A 26,914-nucleotide genomic window follows, 5' to 3' on the forward strand; every position below is an offset into this window, starting at 1 on the left:
ATAGTATGAGCATGAGATATGATAGAGACTTTTAAATAAATTACTGCAGCAAAAAAATTGTTGCAAAAATATTATAAGCCAAGTGGTGGAACTATCCTTTGAAAAACCATTTAAGTAAAGTGGAGAAAAAAGCCTCAACTAATTTTATATTTAGAGAAGTAGTGGAGTTTTTTTTGCCTATGATAGAGTAAGAATGGCTAAAAAACTCATTGGGTTGCCATCTGCATATAAAATTAGTTGAGGCTTTTTTCTCCACTTTACCTAAATGGTTTTTCAAAGGATAGTCCCACCACTTGGCTTATAACATTTTTGCAACAATTTTTTTGCTGCAGTAATTTATTTAAGATTGTTATTGTTAATATTGTTTCTAGAGAGATATTTAAATACCTATGTAATGTAAATGTGCATGAGTTGAGTCTCTTTCATTTGAAAGGAAACTCTGCAATGAGAGGGCATAGGATGAAGTTAAGAGGTGACAGTAATCTAAGGAAGAGTGGTAGATGCATGAACAGTCTCCTGGAAGAGGTAGTGGAGACAGAGACTGTGTCTGAATTCAAAAGGGCCTAGAATAGGCATGTGGGATCTCTCGGAGTGAGAAAGAGATAATGGGCAGACTAGATAAAGAGATAATGGGCAGACTGCGGATGGGCAGACTGGATGGCCATCATGTTTCTGTTGAATTTCTATTACTCCAGAACTGCAAGTAAAGATTCCCGGTGTTCACTGCCTTACCTCTTTAGTAGTCTGGGCAAAAGCAGAGTGAACTTTGAAGGTCTGACAATTTACAGTTGCATCTCTTCATGTAGAGTTGTAGCAGGACCTGCACAAAATGCAGTCGCCTCTCTCTTCATAAACAGAGTTAATAAATCCCAATAAATAACCCCCTTCAGGGACTATAGCAGAATTTGTAGTGTGAGTTGAATAGCTTAAAGGTTGGAACTCTCTCTAGACTGCATGGAGAGAACTTCTGAGAGGACAGTTGCATCTCTTATAATTGATTCCCATGAATTTGCTGCAGTGCCTAAAACTACTACGTTGCAGAGTCCTTCACTTCACAAACACTATTTTCCTATTATGAGTGCCTTTTGTTGAGAAACTGGATCCAGTGGATCTTGGCTGAGAAAGATTTGCTCAGAGTCAAACGAGCAAGGATATGTCTTTATCCTCTTTAATAACTAAGGATTACTTAGGTTGCTTCAGCTCTTGAATCCTAAGTCCTTATTTTCTCTGAGCTTTCAAATGTTCTTGCAAGCTATGGCAGTGGATCATTTAACTTATGGGTAGCGGGGAAGGGAATAGATAAATTTTTTTTAAATGAGTCCTTCTGCAGCAGATATTGCTGTTGATATGGTATTGTCTCTGGCTTTCATACTGAAGACTTTAATTTGAAAGATTGATGAATCCCAGGACAAATAGCCATCAGTAAAGACTTAGAGGAATCTAGCCTCTGACCATTGCAGCACTCCAGATCAATGTCTTTCATATTTTTTGTTTTTTTTTTTAACCCAGAATGCTGGGTTTTGACAGTAAAAGTATTTTGCTGAGGGGCTGGAGGGAGTGGGACTTGGTGGATTGACATAGTTACAAAGCATTTCACATCTAGGTTGTCAACTGAAATCCAGCACAGATCAGTGGTGAATAAAAGTCCTCTAAACCTGACAGCTACTTTAAGGCTTATGCGAAATGAGTTGATAGGCTCAGTCCATTTCCCAAAAGACAGTCATTGTCAAAATAGAAACATTTATCCAAATTGGCATGGATTGATTCCATGCTGGGTAGTTTTAGACGTGAGGCCTAGGAATGGGTGGAAATAAGAACTGAGCTCTCTTATTAACTTAAAAAGGTTCCAGATCAGAATTATTGGACCACAGAAAAAGCGTATTTTACAACTGTGGGTGCACCTTTGTGAAGAAATGATGGACTTCTATTTCCAGTACTGTTAGCTTTCAAGTTCTAGTGTTTTTCAGTTTTGAATAAGTAAAAGATAATTTCAGACCTTGATATATATGTCTTCTCATTTGCTTTTGTTCATTCCTTCACCCCATCAGTGCCAAGTGCTCCGCCTCAGAATGTAGGGGTAGAGGTGCTGAACTCTACAGCTATCAAAGTGTCTTGGCGGTCTCCAGCACGGAAGCGACAGCATGGGCAGATCCGTGGCTACCAAGTTCACTATATCAAGGTGGAGAATGGTGAAGCCAAAGGGTCGCCACAGATTAAGGATGTCATGCTGGCAGATGCCCAGGTAAGACAGGTCACAATCAATAGGTTGCTTAGGAAGACTGCTCTTAAACCTATTCTGCTTATTGCCAACATACACAGTGTCCCAGTACAAATGGCATAGCTGCATCCTTTCTGTCCTCCTTTGTTCTGACTATAAAGTCCCTGGAGTATGGTCACAGCTGCAGTTTCCTTGTAAGGTGCAGATGGATTTTCATATAATTGTGCCAGCTTTTAATATTCTAAAGCTAACGGAGGTCAGCACTGAATTTATTAATCCTTCATTATATTCTTTGTGTTCTCACCCCTCCCCCAACATTGCTTTGGTAACCTTTACCCTTCTCTTCAGTAGCCATGAGTTAACATCTTCATAATTCTGTCCTCATGGCTCTCTTGCTTCTCTCTCTCTCTCTCTCATTTTATGCTGACTCGTAACACCTTTCCTTTCGTTCTCTGCTCAGTGGGAAACGGATGACACTGCTGAATATGTAAGTAGTAAATCCCGCTAGTCCTCCTGCTGCCTCTTATTTTTTGATGTGGGTTTTCTTATTTCTTCACAGGTTTTTAACATTAAAGCATGAAATATTGTTTGTATTTTGTGTGTGTCTTGCAGTGCTAAATTCAGACTAAATTCTTCTGCTTGAAATGAGTGAGAGCACATCAGCTGATGACCTTGAGTCTTGTGCTTGCATTTATTAAAGTCTTGTTTGAATAATTCTCTAGGAATTTTTTTGTTATAACATTCCCACATACTTTTCACTACACTAACCTTAGTTTAAATAACCTGCAGTCATCAAAGGTGTTTCTTTTTCCATTTGCTAACCAATGCTGGTATTTATGTAAGAGAACTATGGTCCTGATTCACTAAAGTCAGCGATCGTCGCTAAACCTGTTTTCACAGGTTTAGCAATGATCGCTGCTACCCACCCGATTAACTAAATGGCCCACCGCATATTTTCTGATCCGATCCACCCATGCAAATGAGTGAAACCCCATGCAAAATAGTCAAGTGATTGATTCACTAACATTTGCTTGGCTATTTTGAATTGAGCTTTACTTTCCTAAAACCCGACTGCTGTAGACCTGTCAGTAACTGTGCTACCGACAGGTCTGCCTGAATTTTTTATTTTGCAATGGCACAAACATTTTGTGTATATTACCCCCGCAAAATATCTGACCAATAAAAAAAAAAAAGACCCTCCCCCCCGACAAAGCGCTCCCCCTTCCTGAACCCCCAAAAAAGGAGGAATGCCCACTCCCTCCTGCCACAAGATGCTCCACCCGATGCTGCCCCACCCACCCCGTGCAAATATGGCAGGTGGAATGCCCACTCCCTCCTGCCACCATACGCTTGCACCTCCCCTGTGCGAATATGATAGGAGGGATGGCCACTCCCTCCTGCCATCGCCCCCCCCCTACAAACCTCCCCCCACGAACTTAGATATAGCAGGAGGATTGTCCACTCCCTCCTGCCATGGTGCCCCCCCACCGCCATCGCAGTTGGCCCCCGCCTGGCCCACACACCCCACTTGGTACCTTTATGTTGGGAACAGGAGGGGTGCCGCTCCTGCCCCTCTGGCCAGCACCTACACAATGTTTGCCTTAGACCCCGCCCTGGTGCATCATATGATGCACGGGGAAAGTCCTAAGGCCTTGATTGGCTCAGGCACCTCGGGCTTCTTCCTTGGGAGGGGCCTGAGGCACCTGAGCCAATCAGGGACTTCTTTAGGAAGGAGCCATCGGGGACTTCCTTAGGCTCCTTCCTAAGGAAGTCCTTCATTGGCTCAGGTGCATTAGGCCCCTGCAAAGGGAGGAGCTTGAGGCGTCTGAGCCAATCAGGGCCTTAGGCCCCTCCCAGTGCATCATATAATGCCTAAGGCCAACATTTCATAGGAGCTGGCTGGAGGAGCAGGAAGGGCATCCTTCCTGCTCCCGATGTAAAGGTACAGGTAGTGGGGTGGGCTGGACTGGGCAGACAGCGATGGCGGGGGGTGGGGAGTGGGGGGTGATATGTCCGACAGCAGGAGGAAGTGGGCATCCCTCCTGCCATATCTAAGTTCGGGGAGGGTTCTGCAGGGGGGAGGGGCGATGGCAGGAGGGAGTGGGCATCCCTCCTGCCATTTTGGGGGGTTTGGGGAGGGAAGGAGCGCTTTGTTCAAGGGGTGGCTTTTTTTTTTCCATTTTCTTTCTTGGCCAGATATTTTGCAGTCACTACTGTCAGGGCTCTGCACTGACTCAATTGCTCACCGGGAGTTTGCATATTTTTAAATCAGCTAGAAAATCGGTCAACAGCAATTGAGTCACTATCTTTAGTAAGGTGCCCTTTTACTGAAGTTAAGCACGTGCTAATGGAACTAGCGTAGGATTAGCATGCAAGCCCTTACTGCCTCTAAGGGCTCCCTAAAAAGTCTTCTGTATAAGGATGCCTTTGAGATATAGACGATGATCATTCTATGTTTAAAATTTTATATTTTAATTTCCAATTTCTAATCAGTCTTCATTTGCAGGATTCAGTTTTTTTATCTTCCTCCCTTTTTTATTTCTTTTCACTTTTTGCCCCCCCCCCCGATGTGTTACCCATATATGTTCTCTCTTTGCTTTAATTATTGTAGTTCATCCCCTTCTCCTTTTGTACCTGTATTGAATTCTGTATGTGTATATTATTTTGTATTAATGTGCTATATCGTATTTCCCCCAATTTTAAATTTGTAATACGCTTTGAAATCTTTGACAATGCGTGCACTTCAAATTTTAATAAAAACTTGAAACCTGAACTTGAAACTTGCCTACAAAACAGATTTTGGTAAGTGCCAATGCGCTAATTTAATATAACTTAATGGCTGAGTGCTAATGGTGACATTAGCATGTATTAATTCTGTTAGCATGCTCTAAGCTTTAATAAAAGGGCTCTCAATTACCCCCCCCCCTTTTTTACAAAACCGTGCGCAGGTATGGCTATACTCTTTTAGGGCACTGGTCTTTGACCTAAAGGCTGCCGCGGGAGCGGACTGCTGGGCACGATGGACCACTGGTCTGACCCAGCAGCGGCAGTTCTTATGTTAGTGGCTATACTCTAATGTCACCATTAACGCTCAGCCATTAAGTTAAATTAAATTAGCATATGAGCACTTACCAACATCTGTTTTGTAGGCGGTAAGGGCCCACATGCTAATCCTGTGCTAGTCAGCACACAGTAATATAGATACACTAACTGATTAGCATAGAAATGCCCCAGACAAGCCCCTCCACACAAAAATTAAATTAAAATTTTATTTATTTTAAAAATTTCTTTTCCACCTACAACCTAGGCAGATTACAAAAAAAACAAACACGTGGAGGGGCAAAAAAAAAAAAAAAACGTCTAAGTCCCCTTTTGGCCTAAGTCCCTAAACGTTCAACCCAGAAGCAAGGAAAGTGTCCATAACCAAAACATACGTCCATGTTTTGATTATGGCCTTCCTCTGCCTAAACGCCCAATCTCCACTACGTCTAAAAGTACCCCCACAGCACGTCTACACTTTTTAACCATAATGAAAAAAAAACACAAAACGTCCAACAGAAGGGCTTTTAAGCGAAGGAGGAGCCAGTCCTTCGCCTCAAAGCTGGATTCTGTAACCGGTGTCTGTCAAAAACAACACCGGTTACAGAATCCTCCCCCCCCAACAACGATCCAGGCAGGAGGGTGCCCAAGCCCTCCTGCCATGTCAAACCGCGACCCCCCTCCCGACGATATCGGGGCAAGAGGGAGTCCAAGCCCTCTTGCCCCGTTGAAGCCGCAACCCCCCGATAACATCGGGGCAAGAGGGAGCCCAAGCCCTCTTGCCCCAGGCACCCGCGGCACCCCCGACTCGTTCGGGCCAGGAGGGAGCCCAAGCCCTCCTGGCCCAGGCGACCCCCCTACCCCCACCCCCACTACAGTACGGGCAGGAGCGATCCCAGGCCCTCCTGCCCTCGACGCACCCAATCCCCCCCAACGTCCGCCCCCCCAAGAACCCCCGATCGGCCCCACCAGCCGACCCGCGACCCCCCCCAGCCGGGTGCCAAACTCGTCCGTCCGGCATGCAGCTCAACGAAGAATGGGGCTGGATTGGCCCAGGGGCTCCTGGGCCTATTCTGATTGGTCCAGGCGCTTTAGGCCCCACCAGGAGGCGGGGCTTTGGTGCCCCTGGGCCAATCCAGCCCCATTCTTCGTTGAGCTGCATGCCGGACGGACGGGTTTGGCACCCGTCTGTCCGGCCAACCTAAAATAGGTACGGGGAAGGGGGGGGCGTGGGGTCGGCCGGGGGGTCGCGGGTCGGCTGGGGGGGGTCGATCGGGGGTTCTTGGGGGGGCGGACATTGAGGGGGATGGGGGGCGTCGAGGGCAGGAGGGCCTGGGATCCCTCCTGCCCGTACTGTAGTGGGGGTGGGGTAGGGGAGGTCGCCTGGGCAGGAGGGCTTGGGCTCCCTCCTGGCCCGAACGAGTCGGGGGTGCCGCGGGTGCCTGGGGCAAGAGGGCTTGGGCTCCCTCTTGCCCCAATGTTGTGTTTGGGGGGGGAGTGATTCATCGCGGCAGAAGAGATGCCTCATCTCCCCTACCGCGATGCCATCACTCCTCTACCCGAACTGCCGCGGGTCGCGGCAGTTCGGGTAGAAGAGTAATGGCATCGCGGTAGAGGAGATGAGGCATCTCTCCTGCCGCGATGGTTAGGTTGCCGGGCCGCTGAACTGATGGCGCCAACAGCCATCAGCTCAGCGGCCCGTTTTTCGGCACTTAGACCTGGTTTTATTTCATCTAAGTGAAAAAGGTCTAAGTGCCGACTAAACTGTATTGGTTATACCTGTTGTACGGCTAGGTGTAGGTCGGCCTACCTCCCGCCCACTGCCCGCCCTTTCCCCTCCTCTAAACACACCTCTTTTCTCTCTGTACGTTTAGTGGCAGGGGAAAGGCCTAAGTTGGTTTTAGATACGTCTAAAACCAGCTTTGATTATGGGTACTTGGACGATCAAGCTTTTTGATCATCCAAGTAGCCACTTAGGACACTTTTTAGACTTTTTTTTTTATTATGAATCCCATAGTCTTCACAACAAAACAAACTGCGACAAGTAACCCTACTACATCATTCCCTCTTCTAAAATTTCAAATATAAAATCTCACAAAACATTTCAATCAGTAAGGAATATTTCACAACATTTCGCTAAGCTTTTACAAATAAGTAAGTGAGCTAAGGTCAAAATATTTTTAGTGCATGGTGTGTGCATGGTTTGCATATGCAGTATGGGATCTTACCGCAGGACTCCTGAACACATCCTGCTGTAAGCCCTTTAAAGCTGCAGTAAGCATGCATTAGTACTTACCGTAGCTTAACAAAAGGGTCCATAAGTCACATCAAATGAGTATTCCTGCCCTAATACAGGGGAAACTGCCCACCTAACACACACCTTATACTGTAAGCAAGCATGTTTTCCCTGTAAAAACTGCCATGGGTACAAAGTACCCGTAGACTTTTGCACCTGTTATAAGCTTCATTTACAAAGCCGTGCTAGCGGCTGCCATGCGACAAAGACTTCGATGTTAATTAGTTCCCTATGGATGTCAGAGCAATTACCACGGCAGCAGCAACAGCTGCTACTGTGACTTTATAAAAGGGAAGACATAAGAATAACTTTACTGGGTCAGACCAATGGTTCCATCAAGCCCAGTAGCCCGTTCTTACGGTGGCCAATCCAGGTCACTAGTACCAGGCCAAAACCCAAGGAGTAGCAATAGTCCGTGCTAGCAATACAGGGCATGCAGTGGCTTCCCCCATGTCTTTCTCAATAACAGACTATGGACTATGGGGGTAGTTTGGACGATATTTGCATGGAAAATGTGGATAAATTTGGAAATCCAGTCTTTCTGCATTATTTACTATTTATTTATTCATTCATTCATTCAAATTTTTTAGCCTGTCCTCCCAAAAGAGCCCAGAATGGGTTACAAGTTTACATATATAATATAAGTTAGCAATACGATAGTTGGCGTAAGGACGACAAATAAAGATAAGACATATACTGCAATATAGGCATAGTATGAGTTAGCAATAAGACAGGTGGAGTGAGGACTTCAGTTAAAGACAGGTAAATTTTAACAGTAGAGGCCCCAAAAACACCTTCCCCAGTCTGATTAAAAATATGCACCTAACCATTTGGAGGGAGGAGAGAATTTTCAAAATCACATTGTACCCAGTAAATAGAGTGTCTGAGGTGGGAGGGAGGATGCAGTTTGATGTACCACTTTTCTGTGGTTACAAAGTGGTACATGTATTATATAGAGGTACTTATTTTTTACTTGGGGCATATAGGGTCAAGTGATATGCCCAGAGTTGCAAGGAGCTGCAGTGGGAATTGAACCTGGTTTGCTATGCTACTTCTCCCACATAAATGCCTATGAAACAGTGATTCACAGCCCTGTCCTTAGTTGCAATCCCCCTCCCCCCCCATAAAAAAAGAAACAAGGCAGGCCATCTACAAAATTAAGTGTAAAGAACAGATATTGGACCAGTAGGCATCATTTAGCTGCTTATTGGACAATTATAAAACTTGTATTATAAAAATACAATGGCCAACAAGGCCAGGAGCAAAGAGACTGAGGAAATAAAAACATGTTAATAAAATGATAGTAAATACTAAAATCAAACAATTAAATTAATTAATCAAAACCATGCACTTAGCCAGTCACATTATTAGGATATCCACCATGAATGTTCATATGAGAGATTTACATGCAAAGGACACAGTGCATGGAAATCCAATTTATGCATATTCAATGTGGATATGCTGAAAACTAACTGGGTGTTTCCAGAGGATTGGAATGAAATTTGCCCCTTCAAAGGAGATTTTCCATTCCAGTTGTCATTAGGAAAACAGTGGTAAGAAACTGCTGGTAGAAAATTAAAGCAGTAGAAATAAAACCTGTTTCAGCATTTCTTCTGGTATGCCCCCCTTTTACAAAACCACGAAAGCGGTTTTTAGCACAGGCTGGCACACAGAATGCTCTGTGCTGCACCTGACACTCATAGAGTTCCTATGAGCATTGGGAGCAGTGCATCGTCCTTCGCTTAAAAACGCTTCCGCGGTTTTGTAAAAAGGAGGGATAATGAGGTGCAGGTGTGGTTTGAAGCACGACTTCTCAAACTTACCCTGGTACGAGATCCAGCCTGGTTTTCAAGTCAAACACGAAGAATATATATGAGATAAGTTTGAATAAATCATTGACCTGGTATATGCAAATTTTTCATGCATATTTATTGCGTTCATCCTGAAAAGCCAACTGGCTAGACTATGACAGGTTTGGGAAACTCTATTGTAGAAAAGTCATTCTACTAGTGGGCACAAAAGAAGTCTCTCAAAATCCCACTCTCCACATTTCACTCGTATTACTAGGATTTAATAGGAGAAAAAAAATGATTAAACATATTCAGATATTGCTCTGCAACAGCCCTGCTTCCCCAGAGCTTGACTGTGATGTCTGTATGAAGTAGAGCCATGCTGAGAGTTTACTAGTCCCATTTCTGGAAATGCATTTTAAGATCATTTTGTTTAATGCATCAATGAATGTTTTTATATGAGAAAATGTAAGAGTTTTTCAAGTACCTAGATGTTTCTCTTTGTGATTCAATAACAGGAAATGATCATTGCTGGGCTTCAGCCTGAAACCACATATTCCATTACTGTGGCTGCCTACACCATGAAGGGGGATGGTGCCCGCAGCAAACCTAACCTGGTTGTGACTAAAGGTGCAGGTAAGGTGCATCCTGATTATAATATGCTTAAAAAAGTTTCCTCAGAACAGTTTTCCAACCTAACATATTTTCCTAAACAGCAAAATTTTACAGCTGAGAAATGCCAGCTCCTCACCCATCTAGAGCAATGCTCCTCATTGTTCCAAATAAGGAGCATATTTCCCTTCCTGTAGATAAAGATTAAAGTTATCGGTTGATTTTTGGGGAGATGCCTTTTATATGTGGTTCCTTGAAATACAATGTGGGCCATCTTATACAGCTAAATTTTTTAAAAATACCATACATTTACAAACACTTGTCCCTAAAAATGAATTGGCATTAACAGAACTACAGATTTCATTGTCTTAAGATGAGCAATGCACATGGACAAATGGGGGGACATTTTTGTCTTTAGTTTATTAGATTTCTTACTCACATTTTCCATATCCAGGTTCAAGCTACATTTCAAGTACATGAGTTATTTCCCTGCTCTCAAATTATTTATTTTAGGTATTTATATATTGCCTATAAAAGTTATCTTAGTGGTTTACAATCAGGTAATCAAGCATTTTCCCCATCTGTCCTGGTAGGCTTACAATCTATCTAACATACCTGGAGCAATGGAGGATTGAGTAACTTGCTAGTTTCAAGTTTATTATTTGATATACCACCTATCGTAAAGTCTAAGCGGTTTACAAAATAGAGTTAAGAATATATATTAAAAACATGCTCAGGGTCACAAGGAGCAGCGCTAGATTTGAACCCACAACCTCAGAGTGCTGAGGCTGTAGCTCTAACCACTAGGCCACTCCTTCCTCCCTGCCAAGTTTTATTTGAGGCAGCAGAGGATGAAGATACTTGCCCGAGGTTATAAAGAGTATCAGTGAGAGAAGAGGGATTTGAACCATAGCTTCCTCTGGTTCACATCCCATTAAAGGATAGATTCAAGAAAGTGCACCAAACATTAGGGGCAAAAACCATGTTCGCTAAGCCTCAATTCTTATTGACAATTGCATGTAAAATTTTCATGATAGAATAGAGCAGTGATTGCCAAACCTGATCCTGTCAGGAACCCCATCCAGTCAGGTTTTCAGGATATCTGCACTCCCTTCACTGCTTGTAAATTTCTTCCATGAATATTCATTGTGGATATCCTGAAAACCTGGCTGGCTGGAGTGCCTCCATGTTCAGGTATGGGAACCACTGGAATAGAGCGTAAGTATACACGGAGTGACTTTCAATCTATTAAGGGATGTGTTTACAAACAATTTTTTGGCAGAATTCTATCTTAGGCCGTTATATGTTATTTTTTAAAATTCTTTATTGATTTTTAAATAATAACAGTGCACTACAATGAATTATCAAGAGCAAATCAGAAAAAGCACTTTACACATACAAACATTTTAAAACAACTAGTAATAATTAGAAATATATACGGTATAGAAAAATAAAGTTATTATTATTATTATTATTATACTTATAACTATAGTTCCATAAACTATATACCATACATAATATTACTATCCTCCTTCCCTCCCACCCTGGATGTGCAAGGAAGTAATCTAATAAGAAAAAGTACATGTCCCTATAAGTAATGTGACCCTATATGTAGTCAATGGACTCCACACCTTATTGCAGTGTTTTTCAACCTTTTTTGGGCAAAGGCACACTTGTTTCATGAAAAAAATCACGAGGCACACCACCATTAGAAAATGTTAAAAAATTTAACTCTCTGCCTATATTGACTATATATAAAGTAATTCTCTTGAATAGGAATCAAATAAACACAAAGAAAGTATTTTATAATTACTTTATTACGAAATAAAAATTATAAAATACTTTATTCAGTGCGAAACCTGGGCCTGTTTGGCTGAACACAAAGCTGATATTCTGGCTGGAATGGAAGAAAGACACACACGTAGCTCTTCGTCAACAGCTCTCAGTCTCTCTCTGTATTTGGTTTTTATAGCATACAAAAATAGACAAATATACCCTCCATCCTTTTTATTAAACCACAATAGCAGTTTTTAGCGCAGGGAGCTGCGCTGAATGCCCAGCGCTGCTCTTGACGCTCATAGGCTCCCTGCGCTAAAAACCACTATTGCGGTTTAGTAAAAGGGGACCATATTGTAAAATATAGACAGCAGATATAAATTCAGAACTGTGCATAGTAAGTGAAGGGAAGTTTTCATCTCTGGGAATTTACCCAGTTAACTATTAAGTTATTTGGGCAAATTCCTTTGAAAACTATGGTAATACTGCCTCCACTTTGCTAAATTTAAAATAAAATCATTTTTCCTACCTTGTCTGGTGATTTCTGGTTGCACTTTCTTCTTCTGACTGTGCATCCAATCTTTCTTCCCTTCTATCAGCCTGTATGCTTTCTCTCCTCCACACCTCATTCCCTCCCCCAACTTTTTCTTCCTCTCTCCCTGACCTTTCTTTCTTTTTTTCTGTTTCTCTTCTTTCCTTCTGTTTCCCTGCCTGCCCCCTTTCTTTCTTTCTCCCTGCCGTTCCCCAAGCCACTGCCACTGCCGCTGCCATCGGGGAACAGGACCCACCAATGGATAACAGGCCCCAAAGCCGACGCCGACGCATGCTCTCCCTGACGTCAATTCTACAATCGGAAAGGAAGTTCCGCCCAGCCAGGCAGCGATTGGCTGGCCCGAACTTCCTCTCCGACTGTAGAATTGACGTCGGGGAGAAGAAGACTTATCGGCTCGATAGATTAGATCGCCAAGACAAAGTGAGTCCTGGGTGATCGACTCACTTTGCCTTGGCGAGCTACTGGCGCCCCTGCCTCGGGCCCCCTGTCAGCTCCGGGCCCGGCGGCCCTGCGGCACACCAGGCAACATCTCGCGGCACACTAGTGTGCCGCGGAACAGCGGTTGAAAAACACTGCCTTATTGAATGCATTACTATGTCCTAAACATTCAACGTTCATTCTTTCATACTTATAAGTATCCTGTGAGAGTGCAACAGAGATTTGTGTGACAGTGCTTTTGTTTAGGTGGATAGTGTGTTTCACAAGTTTAAGTAAGTGGTAAATACTTATAAGTTGAACATAAGTTTGTCCACCAAAATGTGTAATTAAGTCTATTGCAATTCATGCAGTTACGTGTAACCATCTGAATTCCTGTCATTATTAAGAAAAGTCGGCTTTTATACAGATCCAAAGACGGTTTAAGATGTAATATAGTACCACAATTTATGGCTTCATAAGTTAACAGAATTGATGCCTCAAGTATAAGATTAATTTGTCCCCAAATTGACTTCCAAAAATTAAGTATCAATGGACAATAGAACAACAGATGATCCAAGGTCCCTATGTTAACATGACAATGCCAGCATCTATTAGACTTAGAACTGTCTATCTTTTGTAAACGAACTGGGGTCCAAAAAATCCTATGTAACAAGAAAACCAAGTTTGTCTCATAGATGCTGACGCTGTACATTTTAACCTCCAAGTCCAAATTCGTGGCCATCGAGATGCAAAAATATGCTGTTTTATTATCTTGGTAATTGTATATTAAGTTCCAACACCTATCTGGCATTTAGAAAACTGTAAAAAATATACTTGTTTGGTAAATTTTTTAACTAATGGATTGTAATTCACTGTGAATGTCCAGTATCTTTTCTCTCTAAACCACACAGAACTGAGAGGTAGCTGCGGTATACATATTGTTATGTTATGAATGCACCTAAATTTAGCCGTGAGCATGTATGCCATATCAAAGGCTGGTGTAAGTGGTCGTTAGGCACAACCACTTATACCAGCCTTTGGTGTGGCACACCCCTAACGTAGGCAATTGTATATGTAAGTGATAGTATTCTGTAACTTAGGTGTGCAACCACAAGATACGCCCTGCTTTGTCCATATATATGCCCCTTTTGTAGTGGCACGCTATAGCATTTGGACGATTTACAAAATAGTGCCTAGTTGCAGTTACATTCATAACTACAAATTAGTACCACTTAAGGGCTATTAATGGTACTTAAGGCCAGTTGGCGCCTAATTTAGACATGCAGCAAAAGATATTCTATAACTTGGGTGCCCAAATGTCTGTGCTAGTTGGAAATATGGATGCACAACTTTATAGAATCTGGCCAAAAGCTACTACTGTACTTCAAAGGGCTTTTAGAAACTGCCCTGGCCCCTAGACTGGTGCTGGAAGCTAAGGCAAGCACTGCCTGAAGAGGAGCTTTGGGGCCCCTGCATATCTAGCACTGGTCCTGCATGCAGATAACAACACATGCACTGGCCCTACATACAGATAACAACATCCGTAGGAAAAAGTGGCAGAGCTGGAGTGGGCTGGAAAAAGGGAAGTCCAGGATTTCATTTTAAAATCCCTGTACTTGCTTTATCCCATAATAGGTCTGCTTTTGCAAAGTATGCAGGGAAAGGATTCCTATTTCAAAGGGAAACTGGCTTGCCAGCCGACAGGCACAAAGTAAAAATCATCAGAGAACACTACAGGGAGGCTGAATATATTGCTTCTGGGTGATGTTACCAGTTACAGGACAATTTATTATGTTCTGATAATACAGTGGTTCAGTTTAACAACAACACCAAAAAAAAAAATCCCTGCAGTGTGTAGGCTGCAGTAATGTTTCCATTTCTGCCTATATTGGCAAAGGTTAGTGATTCTTGTCTTAGATGGGATTTGAATGCATGTGTAGAAAAGTTTTCTCTGGTTTACCCATGAAAGACCTGGCCAGTGAGTTATAAACAAGTCCAGCAAATGACAAGAAAGCTCTCTAGGCCTCCTGTGTCCCTGTGCATACATAAAGACAATGAGCTTCTACGTTTTGAGTTTTTGGCTTATAAATGCCATAACTAGTGTTGAGATGTAGGGAGTATATTTTGTGGCACTTGCCTACTCATTGTATAAGGAATCTTTTCACTAATTTCTTAGTCATGAAAAATTTATAAATTCTGGCATTCTTAGATTCATAATGTTTTTTGGGTTTGTTTTTTTTTTGTTCCTCTTTCATTTTCTGTCTCCTTGGCCTATAATTATCTTTCATTCTTGTGGTTTCCCAGCTCTTCTTTCTCTTCATTTTAGCTTTTAAAGTAATAAATTATTCTGCTTTCCAATCTTTTTTCCTCCACAATGATAAATTCTCACTGTCTCTCACACATTTTGTGGATTACCGCTCTCTGTTTCATGCCATCACCTCTCCCCCATCCCTACACATGACTTTCACACAATTACATACACACCTCAAGTAATCTTCTCACTCCTCCTTGTCTCTTTGTGACTCAGCACTAATACGTATGACTTGTTCTTTTTGTTCCTCCTCTTTTGACTCCTATGGCTCTTTTTGATCTGGCCTCTTGGTTTTTGGTTTAGGCTCTTTAGAGCAAAGAAAAACCAGAGAAAGCTGAGCATGGCAATTTTTCATTTTACTCTCTTCACTTTCAGCCAGACAGTCTGTACTGTTCTTTCTTTTTGCACTCTGCTCTCGTCCTTTTTCTCTTTCTCCTCGTTTTTGTCCTTTGTCTCCTTTTCTTTGTCCTGTGCACGCATTATTTTTCCTCAGGTTTTCATTAGAATTGCAGCATATATGCACATCAATCAAAAAGGGATGTTTTCTCCTGCAAAAACGGCTATTACCCAAAACTCAATTTCTCCTAACTTGAAATAGCTATTTAAAAAGCCCTTTCAGATGGCTGTAACATTCTTATCTCATTCCTCGTGCTGATTCAGTTCCTCTTCCAAGAAAGCACACAGTTCCTCTTTTTATCATTCAGGGCTAGGGGCTGAATTTAAATACTATTTTACTTCCAATTTTCTCCTTTAGTGTCCAAACCAATTGCTAAATAGAACACTTTCTCTTCAAATTATATTTTTTGTGCAAATGTAATATTTCTTAGCCCAGGTCATCATGGGAGCATATTTGTGATAAAATTCTAGACATAAAGGTAATGGTATTGTTTTTTTTTTTCTCTCTGTAATAACATTGTGTTTTGTGTTTCTAAGGAGAATTTTGCCATTTCTTTATGAATAATATATGTGCAGTAACTTGCCTGTCCTAAAAGTTTGGCTGCATTTTAGCAGCAGTCACAATATGGATCGTCTTCCTTTATAGAGACCTATGTGTGCTCCTCAGTCCTGTTCCAGACCCAAAACAGCTTTTCCTCATCCTCAAAGCGATGGATTACAAAACCTAAAGTATAGTCATTCCCCACCCCTGGCTGTGCAATTCACCAAAGAGGAGAAGGAAATAAGGCCTTTAATAGTCAAGTGTGTAAATAACATGCAACTTGACAGAATTAATCTTCTCTCTTTTACCATTCCACCAAGCCCCAGGCCTGCGAATGTAATTTCAGACAGTGGCTGCCAGTTCATCAGGCATTTGATCACTGACAGGACTCATTAAATGGGACATGGTGCTGAACTATAGCATCACAAGCCTTCCCTTCCCTCCTCCCCAATCATCAAACAAATGGTTTGTGCAGTAAAAGGAAAGTAAACTGAAGTCTTGTTCCTCTTGTTTTTGAACTTGGATTTCTTATGGATTTCTTTCACAGTATTCCTCTTCTCTTTCTATATGCTTGGATCTGATCAGAAGACATCTAGATTGTAGTATATATTCCTCTCAGCAAGTGCCAGAAGCTATCTTTCTAAACTTGTGTTTGTCAGTCTCATGAGAATTCCTGCATGGTGACCCTTCTTTTCTGAATCATTGGCCTTCCTAGGGATTAGTGTATCATTTTCCTATTTCTCTACCTCTGCCTTTCCACCATTATCCTTGTTTCTCACAGAGGATCTCTGTGAATAGCTTTTCTGTAAAGTGCACACACTTTTGGTTCATACTACTTTTCTCTTGGCTAATGTCAAGAAAACTTATAGACATGATTTTCGCTGGAATTGAAAGTCCTGCTTACATTTGAACTTCATATCAGTCTAATACATCAGCTGTGTCATCATCTTCATCTTTTAAACCGTCTAAGAATGAAGGGTAGCATCAAAACACTATGGGACTCATAATCAAAACGGAAATACATCTAAAAACTGGCCTAAATCGGCACTTAGACGATAAGTGAGACAAGTTGTCCGAGTACCAATAATCGAACCGGGTTTTAGACGTATCTAAAAATGACAGGCCTTCACAGTGCTGCAGTACGCCCATAACTACAAGGGGTGTTTTAGGAGGAGTGGTGAGGGCGGGATTTGGGTGGGCCGTGGGCCATCCTAGACTTAGTCGTACTGCATGTATAACCAAAAGTTTTACAACACTGCCTAGATGGAACTTGGATGTTGTGACTTAGGCCATCTAAAACCAGGTCTAAGTCACAAGAAGGTATCCAAAGTGACTAGATAACCACTGTAGGGACAAAGTACAGACCCCTACACACTCCCCTAGTGATCACTAAACACCCACACACACACATACACACACATACTGCCATAAAAATCGTAATAACAACTTTACATATCTGCCTCCAGAACATCAGAACCTAGAAGCCTGGCTTAGGAAAGCCTAGTAGAGCTGCACAGAGGAAGCTTAAGTGGTCTGGGGGGTGAGCTAGTGAACCATGGAGAAGAGGACCCAGGCCCATAAGCTACTCTAACCACTGCATGCATGGTGAAACATATGCACCCTCCAAACCCTTATGTACTGCCATATAAGTGGCACCTAAGAACATAAGAATTGCTGCTGCTGGGTCAGACCAGCGGTCTATCATGCCCAGCATTCTGCTCCCACAGCGGCCCCTAGGTCAAGGACCTAAGCCCTAATTGAGTCTAGTCTTACCTGTGTACTTTCTGGTCTAGCAGGAACTTGTCTAATTTTGTCTTGAATCCCTGGAGGTTGTTTTTCCCTACGACAGCCTCCAGAAGAGCGTTCCAATTTTTCACCATTCTCAAGGTGAAGAAGCACTTCCTTACGTTTGTACGGAATCTATCCCCTTTTAACTTTAGAGAGTGCCCTCTCGTTCTCCCTACTTTGGAGAGGGTGAGAAACCTGTCTTTATCTACTAAGTCTATTCCCTTAATTATCTTGAACGTTTCAATCATGTCCCCTCTCAGTCTCCTCTTTTCAAGGGAGAAGAGGCCCACTTTCTCTAATCTCTCGCTGTACGATAACTCTTCCAGCCCCTTAACCATTTTAGTGGCTCTTCTCTGGACCCTTTCAAGTAGTACCGTGTCCTTCTTCAAGTACGGCGACCAGTGCTAGACGCAGTATTCCAGGTTGGTCGCACCATGGCCCGGTATAGCAGCATCAGAACCTTCTCTGATCTGTTCATGATCCCCTTCTTAATCATTCCAAGTGTTCTGTTCGCCCTTTTCGCCGTGGCCGCACATTGCGCGGACGGCTTCATCGACTTGTCGACCAGTACTCCCAAGTCTCTTTCCTGGAGGATCTCTCCAAGTACTGTTCCAGACATCCTGTATTCGTGTACAAGATTTTTGTTACCGACATGCATCACCTTACACTTATCCACATTAAACTTCATTTGCCATGTCACAGCCCATTTCTCGAGCATGTTTATGTCCTGTTGCAGGTCTTCACAATCCTCCTGCGTCTTCTCTACTCTGAATAACTTCATATCGTCTGCAGATTTAATCACCTCGCCCGTCATTCCAATTTCCAGGTCGATTATAATTATGTTGAAGAGCACAGGCCCAAGCACCGAACCCTGCGGCACTCCATTGGTGGCGCTTTTCCAGTCCAAGTATTGTCCTTTTACCCCCACTCTCTGTTTTCTATCCGCCAACAAGTTTTTGATCCACGTGAGTATTTCATCCTCAATCCCATGGCTGCATAACCGTTTAGTCCAGTGTTCTTCAACCACTGGTCCATGGACCAGTGCCGGTCCACAGAAATTTCCTGCCAGTCCACAGGGCCAGCACGTGCATCAGGCCCAAAACAGTGTTCTTCAACCGCCGGTCCACGGTGTGATCAATGCGGCGTTATCTTCGAGCCAGCTCCCTCTTCCTAACTGATTCAGTGCACAAAGCCACGGGCAGTGGCTCCTACGGGCATCTTGCGCCCGAACCAGAAGCCTTCTCTCTGACGTTGCAATGTCAGAGGGAAGGCTTCCAGATGAGGCACGGGACGTGCAAGGTGCAATTAGTACTATTATGGGGGCAATGTCTGGGGTGGAGATTGGGTAGAGATGGCCCATAACTTAGCCCAGTGTTCTTCAACCGCTGGTCCACGGACCGATGCCGGTCCAAAGAATAATTCTTTTATTTCTGACGGTCCATAGTTGTAAAAAAGTTGAAAAACACTGGTTTAGTCCACGAATGTGGACAAATCTGTGTACTAAAACTGTTATGCAACTTTAAGCGGTGAAACATGTTTTTGCAGCAGAATTAAGGAGACACTTATCTCCATTTTAGAGAGATGCAGTGTTTTGATGCTATCCTTAATTCTTGGACGGATTAAATTATGCGGGGTAGAATAACTGTTTGATATTTTTAAACCTCCTAACTATTATTGATCATCTTCATCTTTAACATGCTGTCCAAATATAGAAAAATCTTTCCCGAAATTGGAATTATTGTTTGTTCTAGCAAATTTTCATTTTGTGGTAGATTTAGTATGAATGTTTTCAAGAACTGATGCAAGCATTCTGAATGTATGCAAGCTCTTTAGCCTTTATAAGGACACATAAGCAGAATTTCACTCTAATGGCAGTAACCCCAATATATGATTTTCAATCGGATGCATGTGCTTTAGCTTCATTTGCGATGCAGATTTTTACCTAACATAACATAGATTCTTATATACCGCAGCTACCTTATGGTTCTGTGCAGTTAACAAACTAAGAAAGTACTGACCATACATCCCGTTTTCAGACCCCCTGTCCCATTGTCCCCACACACAGGTTCGGGATGCCGAAATGTCCCGTTTTCAGGGACAGAGTCCCGAAGCTGTTCTAGGAGACAACAGGACAGGCTTCCTGTCCCTACCTGTTGCGCAAAAAAAAAAAAAAGCCTCCCTCCTTCCTTTCCCCTGGTCCGCTTCTATCTTACCGCCCTGCTGCTGGTGCTGCTAAAGCCGACACGAAGTCTTCTTTCCGACGTCAATTCTCACGTCGGAGAGGATGTTCTGGGCCTGCCAATCGCTACCTGGCTGGCCCAGAATGTCCTCTCCGATGTCAGAATTGACGTCGGAAAGAAGACTTCGTGTCGGCTTTAGCAGCAGCAGGGCGGTAAGATAGCAGCGGACCGGGGGAAAGAAGATTTCGTGTGGACATTAGCAGCAGCAGCAGGGCTAAGATAGCAGTGGACCGGGGGAAAGGAAGGAGGGAGGCTTTTTTTTTTTTGCGCAGCAGGGAGGGAAGGAGGTAGGCAGGCAAGCAGGCTGGCTTTGGCCAGGGAGGGAGAGAGGTAGGCAGGCAGACTAGCTTCGGGGGTGGGACAAACTCTGGAAGGCAGTGAGAGGGACATAGGAAGGAGGCACTGGGGGCACTAAAGACATAGGAAGGGGCACTAAGGACGTGGGAAGGAGGCACTGGGTGCACTACAGACATGGGAAGGAGGCACTGGGGGCACTAAAGACATAGGAAGGGGCACTAAGGTCATGGGAAGGAGGCACTGGGGGCACTAAAGACATGGGAAGGAGGCATTTGGGACACTAGAGACATGGGAAGGAGGCACTGGGGGAACTAAAGACATAGGAAGGGGTACTAAGGACATGGGAAGGAGGCACTGGGGGCACTAAGGGAATGGGAAGGAGGCACTGGGGGCACTAAGGACATAGGAAGGGGCACTAAGGACATGGGAAGGAAGCACTGGGAGCACTAAGGACATGGGAAGGGGCACTAAGGACATGGGAAGGAAGCACCGGGGGCACTAAGGACATAGGAAGGAAAGAGGGAGGGAATAGAGAGGGACAATTCTTGGGCCTGAGTAAAGAAAGAAAGAAAGAAAGGATGCACAGTCAGAAGGAAACGCAACCAGAGACTCATGAAATCACCAGACAGCAAAGGTAAGAAAAATTATTTTATTTTCAATTTAGTGATCAAAATATATCAGTTTTGAGAATTTATATCTGCTGTCTATATTTTGCACTATATTTGTCTATTTTTCTATAGTTACTGAAGTGACATTGCATATTTTAAAGTCATCTGCCTTGACATCTTTGAAACCCCCCAAATATAAATGATAATTAACATTTTCTCTGCATATAGTGAGCTTTGTAATTTTTTAAAATTTTATGGTTACCATTATCTACTATAATAAAACGCTAAGGCCCTGATTCTGAAAAGTGCCGTCCCGATTTTAGGCAGCTGTAGGTGTCCTACAGCTGTCTAATCAACCAATCGAGATGCACTTTTTTTTAAAAATGCTCCCCAGGCAGGCCGCCTATATTGAAGGCACCTCCGGGAGCCCAGGGAGGCCCGCAAGACGCCTAAGCTTGCCTAAGAGCCTTAGGCGAACCTAGGCGGCCCTACGCGTCTCCCTAGTAGAGGAAGAGACGCTTAAAATGTAGGCCAGCAAAATGCTGGTCTACATTGTAAGTAGACGTGGCCGCTATACTTATCGCGGCAAGAGATCTCTCTGCTGCAATAAGTATAGCGGCCGCGGCTGCCTGTCCCATCACCGGCAGGAGGATGCCCAACTCCTCCTGCTGGAACCCCGGAACCCCCTCCCCCCAAACTCGTATTCGCCGGCAGGAGGATGCCCAACTCCTCCTGCCGGACCCCGCCTCCCCCACAAACTCGTAATCACTGGCAGGAGGATGCCCAACTCCTCCTGCCGGAACCCCGGACCCCCCCTCCCCCCCCAAACTCATAATCATCGGCAGAAGGATGGCCAACTACTCCTGCTGGAACCCCGGAACCCCCTCCCCCCCAAACTCGTATTCACCGGCAGGAGGATGCCCAACTCCTCCTGCCAGACCCCGCCTCCCCCACAAACTCGTAATCACTGGCAGGAGGATGCCCAACTCCTCCTGCCGGAAAGCCGGACCCCCTCCGGACCCCCCATGCTAACGACCCCCCCCCAACTAACCTTTAAATGTTGGTCGGCTGGACAGGTCTTGCTGCCGTCCAGCCAACAGGCCCGCCTCATGGAAATGAGATGGGTCTGCCCCTTCCCGGCCCATCCCCGCTAAATCTAAGGCCTGATTGGCCCAGGCTCTAGAAGCCTGGACCAATCAGGCCTTAGGCATAGTGGGTCCGCCCATCCCCACTAATCCTAAGGCCTGATTGGCCCAAGGGTTCCGGCAGGAGGAGTTGGGCATCCTCCTGCCGGCGATTGGACAGGCGGCCGCTATACATATCCCTTGCCGCGATAAGTGTAGCGGCCGTGTCTAATCTAACCCGCTTCTCTAACCGGCGTCTGTAACATGGACGCTGGTTACAGAATCGGGGTTTAGTGTAGGCCCGATTCTGTACAGGACACCTCTCCCAGGCGTCCTATACAGAATCAGGGCCTAAGTGTGCATGCGCACTCTTACCTGCATGATCCCTGATCCTCATACAAAGGTCCCTGCGGTCTTGCCAGCTCCCTTACACATCGCCCGGCGCGGCTCCCCCCTCAATAAGTAAGTTCTTCGTCGGTGCACCCCCCCCAACCCCTCCTCGCCGCACCTGAACCCCTGTTGACCCTCCGATCCGAGCCTCCCACCGCGAGACAACCAAAAACCTCCAGACTACAGCAGCGTCCGCAGCACTGTAAACACATTGCTTCACGGCCTTCTACTGCCCTGATTTCCTCTGCCACATTCCTGAGACGCGGCAGAGGAAATCACGGTCAGTAGAAGGCCGCAAAGCAGTGTGTTTAGAGTGCTGCGGATGCTGGTGGAGTCGGGAGGTTTGTATGTCATCTCGCGGTGGGAGGGTCAGATGGGAAGGCCAGTGGGGTCGGCTGCACGGCGGCGGTAGTGGCAGGGGGAGGGGGGAAAAACAATGGTTCTACTGCGCAGGGGGATGGGAAGGAGGGATAGAAAAATGCCGGCTTCTACTGTACAGGGGGATGGGGGGTAGAAATGGAAAGATGCTGCTCAAGGGTTCTACTGCACAGGGGGATGGGAGTGAGGGAGGCAGGCAGGTTGGCTTTGGGGGGGTGGGGGTGGGACAAATTCTGGAAGGTAGTGAGGGGAACATAGGAAGGATGCACTGGAGGCACTAAGGACATAGGAAGGGGAACTGAGGGCACTAAGGACATAAGAGGCACTGATGGCACTAAGGACACAGGACAGAGGCACTGGGGGCACTAAGGACACGGGAAGGAGGCACTGGGGGCACTAAGGACATAGGAAGGGGCACTAAGGATATGGGAAAGAGAAACTGGGGGCACTAAGGACATAGGAAGGGGCACTAAGGACATGGGAAGGAGGCACTGGGGGCACTAAGGACATAGGAGGTGGCACTAAGGACATAGGAAAGGACACCTAGCACCTGTTAATGTAACGGGCTAAAACACTAGTGAATTAATAAGATATTATGTGTATATGAAAAATTAATGGAAGAAATTGGGGGCGGGGCTATGGTGAACATAAGAATATAAGCAGTGCCTCCTCTGGGTCAGACCTGAGGTCCATCATGCCCAGCAGTCTGCTCACTGCAGCGGCCCAACAGGTCCAGGACCTGTGCAGTAATCCTCTATCTATACCCCGCTATTCCCTTTTCCAGCAGGAAATTGTCCAATCCTTTCTTAAACCCCAGTACCGTGCTCTGCCCTACTACGTCCTCTGGAAGTGCATTCCAGGTGTCCACCACACGTTGGGTAAAGAAGAACTTCCTAGCATTCATTTTGAATCTGTCCCCTTTCAACTTTTCCGAATGCCCTCTTGTTCTTTTATTTTTTGAAAGTTTGAAGAATCTGTCCCTCTCTACTCTCTCTATGGGATTAGGGTGGGGCTAGGGAAGGGACTGGTACGGGGCTAGGGCTGGATTGGGGGCGGGACTGACAATTAATAGATGTCCCCCTTAGATGAAAAAAATAAATGCTCTCATTAAGTATGATCACAGTAGATTAGTCAAAATATTTGCCAAACAAGTATGTTTTCAATGATTTTCTAAAAACCAGATAAGGAGAAAACTAGATATATAGGTAATAACTTATTTATCCCATATTGCTATGATGGGCTGGAGAGGGCTACAATGGCTGGGAGGGTGTTGATGGGCTGGAGTAGGTTTTGACGGAGATTTTGGCAGTGGGAACCCAAGCACAGAACCGGGTAGAGCTTTGGATTCTTGCCCAGAAATAGCTAAGAAGAAAAAATTTAAAAAATTTAAATTGAATCAGGTTGGGCAGACTAGATGGACCATTCGGGTCTTTATCTGCCGTCATCTACTATGTTACTATGATATGTCAACATTTGCTAAAGAATCATTTATAAACACATCCTTGTACTGATGAAAAGTCAAAAAAATTGTACTTTGCTTAGATGTTTCCTATTGGCAAAATTAAAGTGATCGAGAAGATGGCTGGGTAAAAGTCCATTCAAAGCCTTAAAGCAGATACAACCGAACTTGAAAATCACTCTTGCCTCTATTGTCAACCAATGTAGTCTGTGATAATACTGCCTCAGCATGCATAACATTAACTAGTTGGACAAATTCTGGTGGCTTACTTTGTCTGTGAAAGAAGAGGGTCAAAGTATTCCCAGACTTCAGAAAACTTCAAGCTGTTTCTTTTGCAGAAAATGTGCTATTTACTTGGTCTATTTGTATGGATAGATGTGTTTTTAGTCGGCCGTAATCTGCAGAGCTTTTCCCAGAAAGAACCACGGGCTCTTGTTTTCTCTTAGAGCTAATTTGGCAATATTGCTATGCAGCGTAGCATTTCATTTGAACTGTCTGCCAGTATAATTATTTAAATATGCCATCAGAAACTCCCAGATTATAGCTGTGAGCAAACAGCCCTCCCAGACATACTTGTCACAGCTTTACATTGATGTAAAGGAGCAAATATTTCTATACCTGCCTTGACAGTTTGTGCTGAATGGCTAATAGCCTTAGATATAATTCTGGTTAAAGCTACAGCCTCAGCACCCTGAGGTTGTAGATCCAAACCCCACACTGCTCCTTGTGATCCTGGGCAAGTCACTTAATCCTCCACTCCTTATTAGATAGACTGTGAGGCTGCTTGGATAGATAGGGAAAATGTTTGAGTACCTGATTGTAAACCGCTTAATACACCTCGTCCAAGCAGTGTATCAAATCCCAATCCCTAAATTGCATTTCCTTAAACCTCTTCACTTGACTAGCCCAAAACTAGTGGATTGTGTCGATCAACTAATGGATGGAGAAGAGAAAAAAGAAGTCCCATGCTCTTTGCCCAATAAAGGCACCATACAGATTTAGATGCTCAGTATTTTCACTGGCTTCAGCTTATGGTGACAGGCAGACTGTGCAGCTCCTGAACTGGTTAATGAAGCAGCTCCTGACCAGTTGCAGAATTGGGCATCAGTTGGGCATTAGCTTGAGGTTCTAAGCTAAAAAAAAGAGGAAGAAATTTATAGCAAATTTAATTTGATCTGAAGCAGGGATGATACTCTGAGGAGTTCAAATTCTTCCCCTTCTCTTGTTCACTCTTGTTTAAATATTGGAAGGTGATTTGCTTCCTCACTTCAAAACATCAGAAGAATTCTACTGCATTTGCCCCAGGCTATACTAATAGTTAGCAGAAACAGGTGGGAGTATGCACCCATACCATAAGAAGGGATGATTTTCTTTGTTGGGCTAATCCTGAAGCACTGTTTTTACCTACTGGCTTGGTCCATGCACCAGAAGTCATTTGGATGGAGGCCTTGGCAGAAGGGTATGACTCACAGGAATCTGAGTTTCCCAGCCCCCTGTTGGTTTCTTGAGTTTTGAACACTTAAATCTAAAGCCAAGGTAAGAGCCTTGCAGCCAACTTCTTCCATCAGCAGTGTGAGTAGTGGGGGTGACTTTTCATGTGGCTTACCCAGAGGAGCTCAGATTGCAGCTGCCTTCCTTTGCCAGCAGGAGCAGCATCCTGAATGGTGTTTAGGCCATAGTCATAGGTTTGCATAGTTGTATGGTCTGTGCACCAGAAGAGAAACTCAGAGTACATTTCAGAGGGAGGCCATCTGATCAGTAGTTTTTGTTTTTTGTTACTGGCAACCTCTATTCGAATGCTGATTGTGAATCAAGTCAGAGCCAAAGTACAAGCTACCTTAAGGGAAACAAACACCCCTCCCCCAACCCCCCCACCCCTCAAAGGAAAAGAAAAAAAGTGGAATTAAATGCCATCATGCAAACCCATGGCTCTTGGGTTTAAGTGTACGAAGAGAAGCCATCTTAGGCAGCCTTCTGCAGTAACTCCAGTCTTTGAATCTTTACAAGAACTGACTGACTGCCTGCCTTCATTGCTGATTCTTAAAGGAAGGGCCTGTCAGTGGAAAGGGATCTTTCATAGATTGTTAGTAGCCTGATGGGAATACTTTGGAGCAGGCTTTTCATTTTCCTGAGTTTGGGAGAACTTTCTCAAGTCATTTTTATTTTTGCGGCAGCAGGAGCTCAGAAAGTAGTAGTGCCCTCTTTCCATTTCTAACTCTAGATTATCCAGTGACATAGCAAGTGAAGGTCCTGAGCATCACTGAATGTTTCTCCAAGATTTTCAGTTTGCACCGTCTCTAGTGCCTAGAGTTGGATCCCTACTGGAGGAGTATGTGCACTTGCTGTCCACAAGGACTTACCCTTCACTAATCTCACTCCTGTAGAGACTACAGCTTCCTTTTGTTAATTCATAATTCATACAGTCCAGAGTCCTTGAGAATGGAGATTTTTTTCTCCCTGGGCTCTACCTCAGTGAGGGAACCCAACATGGAGAAGATCCAAGAGCCTGGAAGATCTTTCTTTTTTTATCAAGTCATTCAGGCTCTAATTTAAATAAGAACATTAGAATAGCCTTACTGTGTCAGACCAATGGTCCATCAAGCCCATTTTCATGGTGGCCAATCCAGGTCACTAGTACCTGGCCAAAACCCAAGGAGTAGCAACATTCCATGCTACCAATC

The 26,914-nt window shown here is 44.2% G+C and overlaps 1 protein-coding gene across 20 annotated transcripts in view; it reads left to right on the top strand.

Annotated features, from left to right (window-relative positions):
* PTPRS (protein tyrosine phosphatase receptor type S) overlaps positions 1-26,914 on the top strand; it is a 532,810-nt gene that overhangs the window by 403,351 nt on the left and 102,545 nt on the right. For 11 of the 20 annotated variants that reach the window (XM_033953845.1, XM_033953844.1, XM_033953846.1 and 8 more), the window contains exons 12-14: positions 2,049-2,242; positions 2,679-2,705; positions 9,862-9,979. The exons of 5 other annotated variants lie outside the window; for them this stretch is intronic. In XM_033953845.1, coding sequence (XP_033809736.1) covers positions 2,049-2,242; positions 2,679-2,705; positions 9,862-9,979 — 339 coding nt within the window. The remainder of the gene's footprint in view (positions 1-2,048; positions 2,243-2,678; positions 2,706-9,861; positions 9,980-26,914) is intronic. 4 more of the 20 variants (XM_033953851.1, XM_033953858.1, XM_033953865.1 and 1 more) reach the window with 1 other exon arrangement.

Source organism: Geotrypetes seraphini, chromosome 8, assembly GCF_902459505.1.
Source record: "Geotrypetes seraphini chromosome 8, aGeoSer1.1, whole genome shotgun sequence".
Lineage (NCBI taxonomy): Eukaryota > Metazoa > Chordata > Amphibia > Gymnophiona > Dermophiidae > Geotrypetes > Geotrypetes seraphini.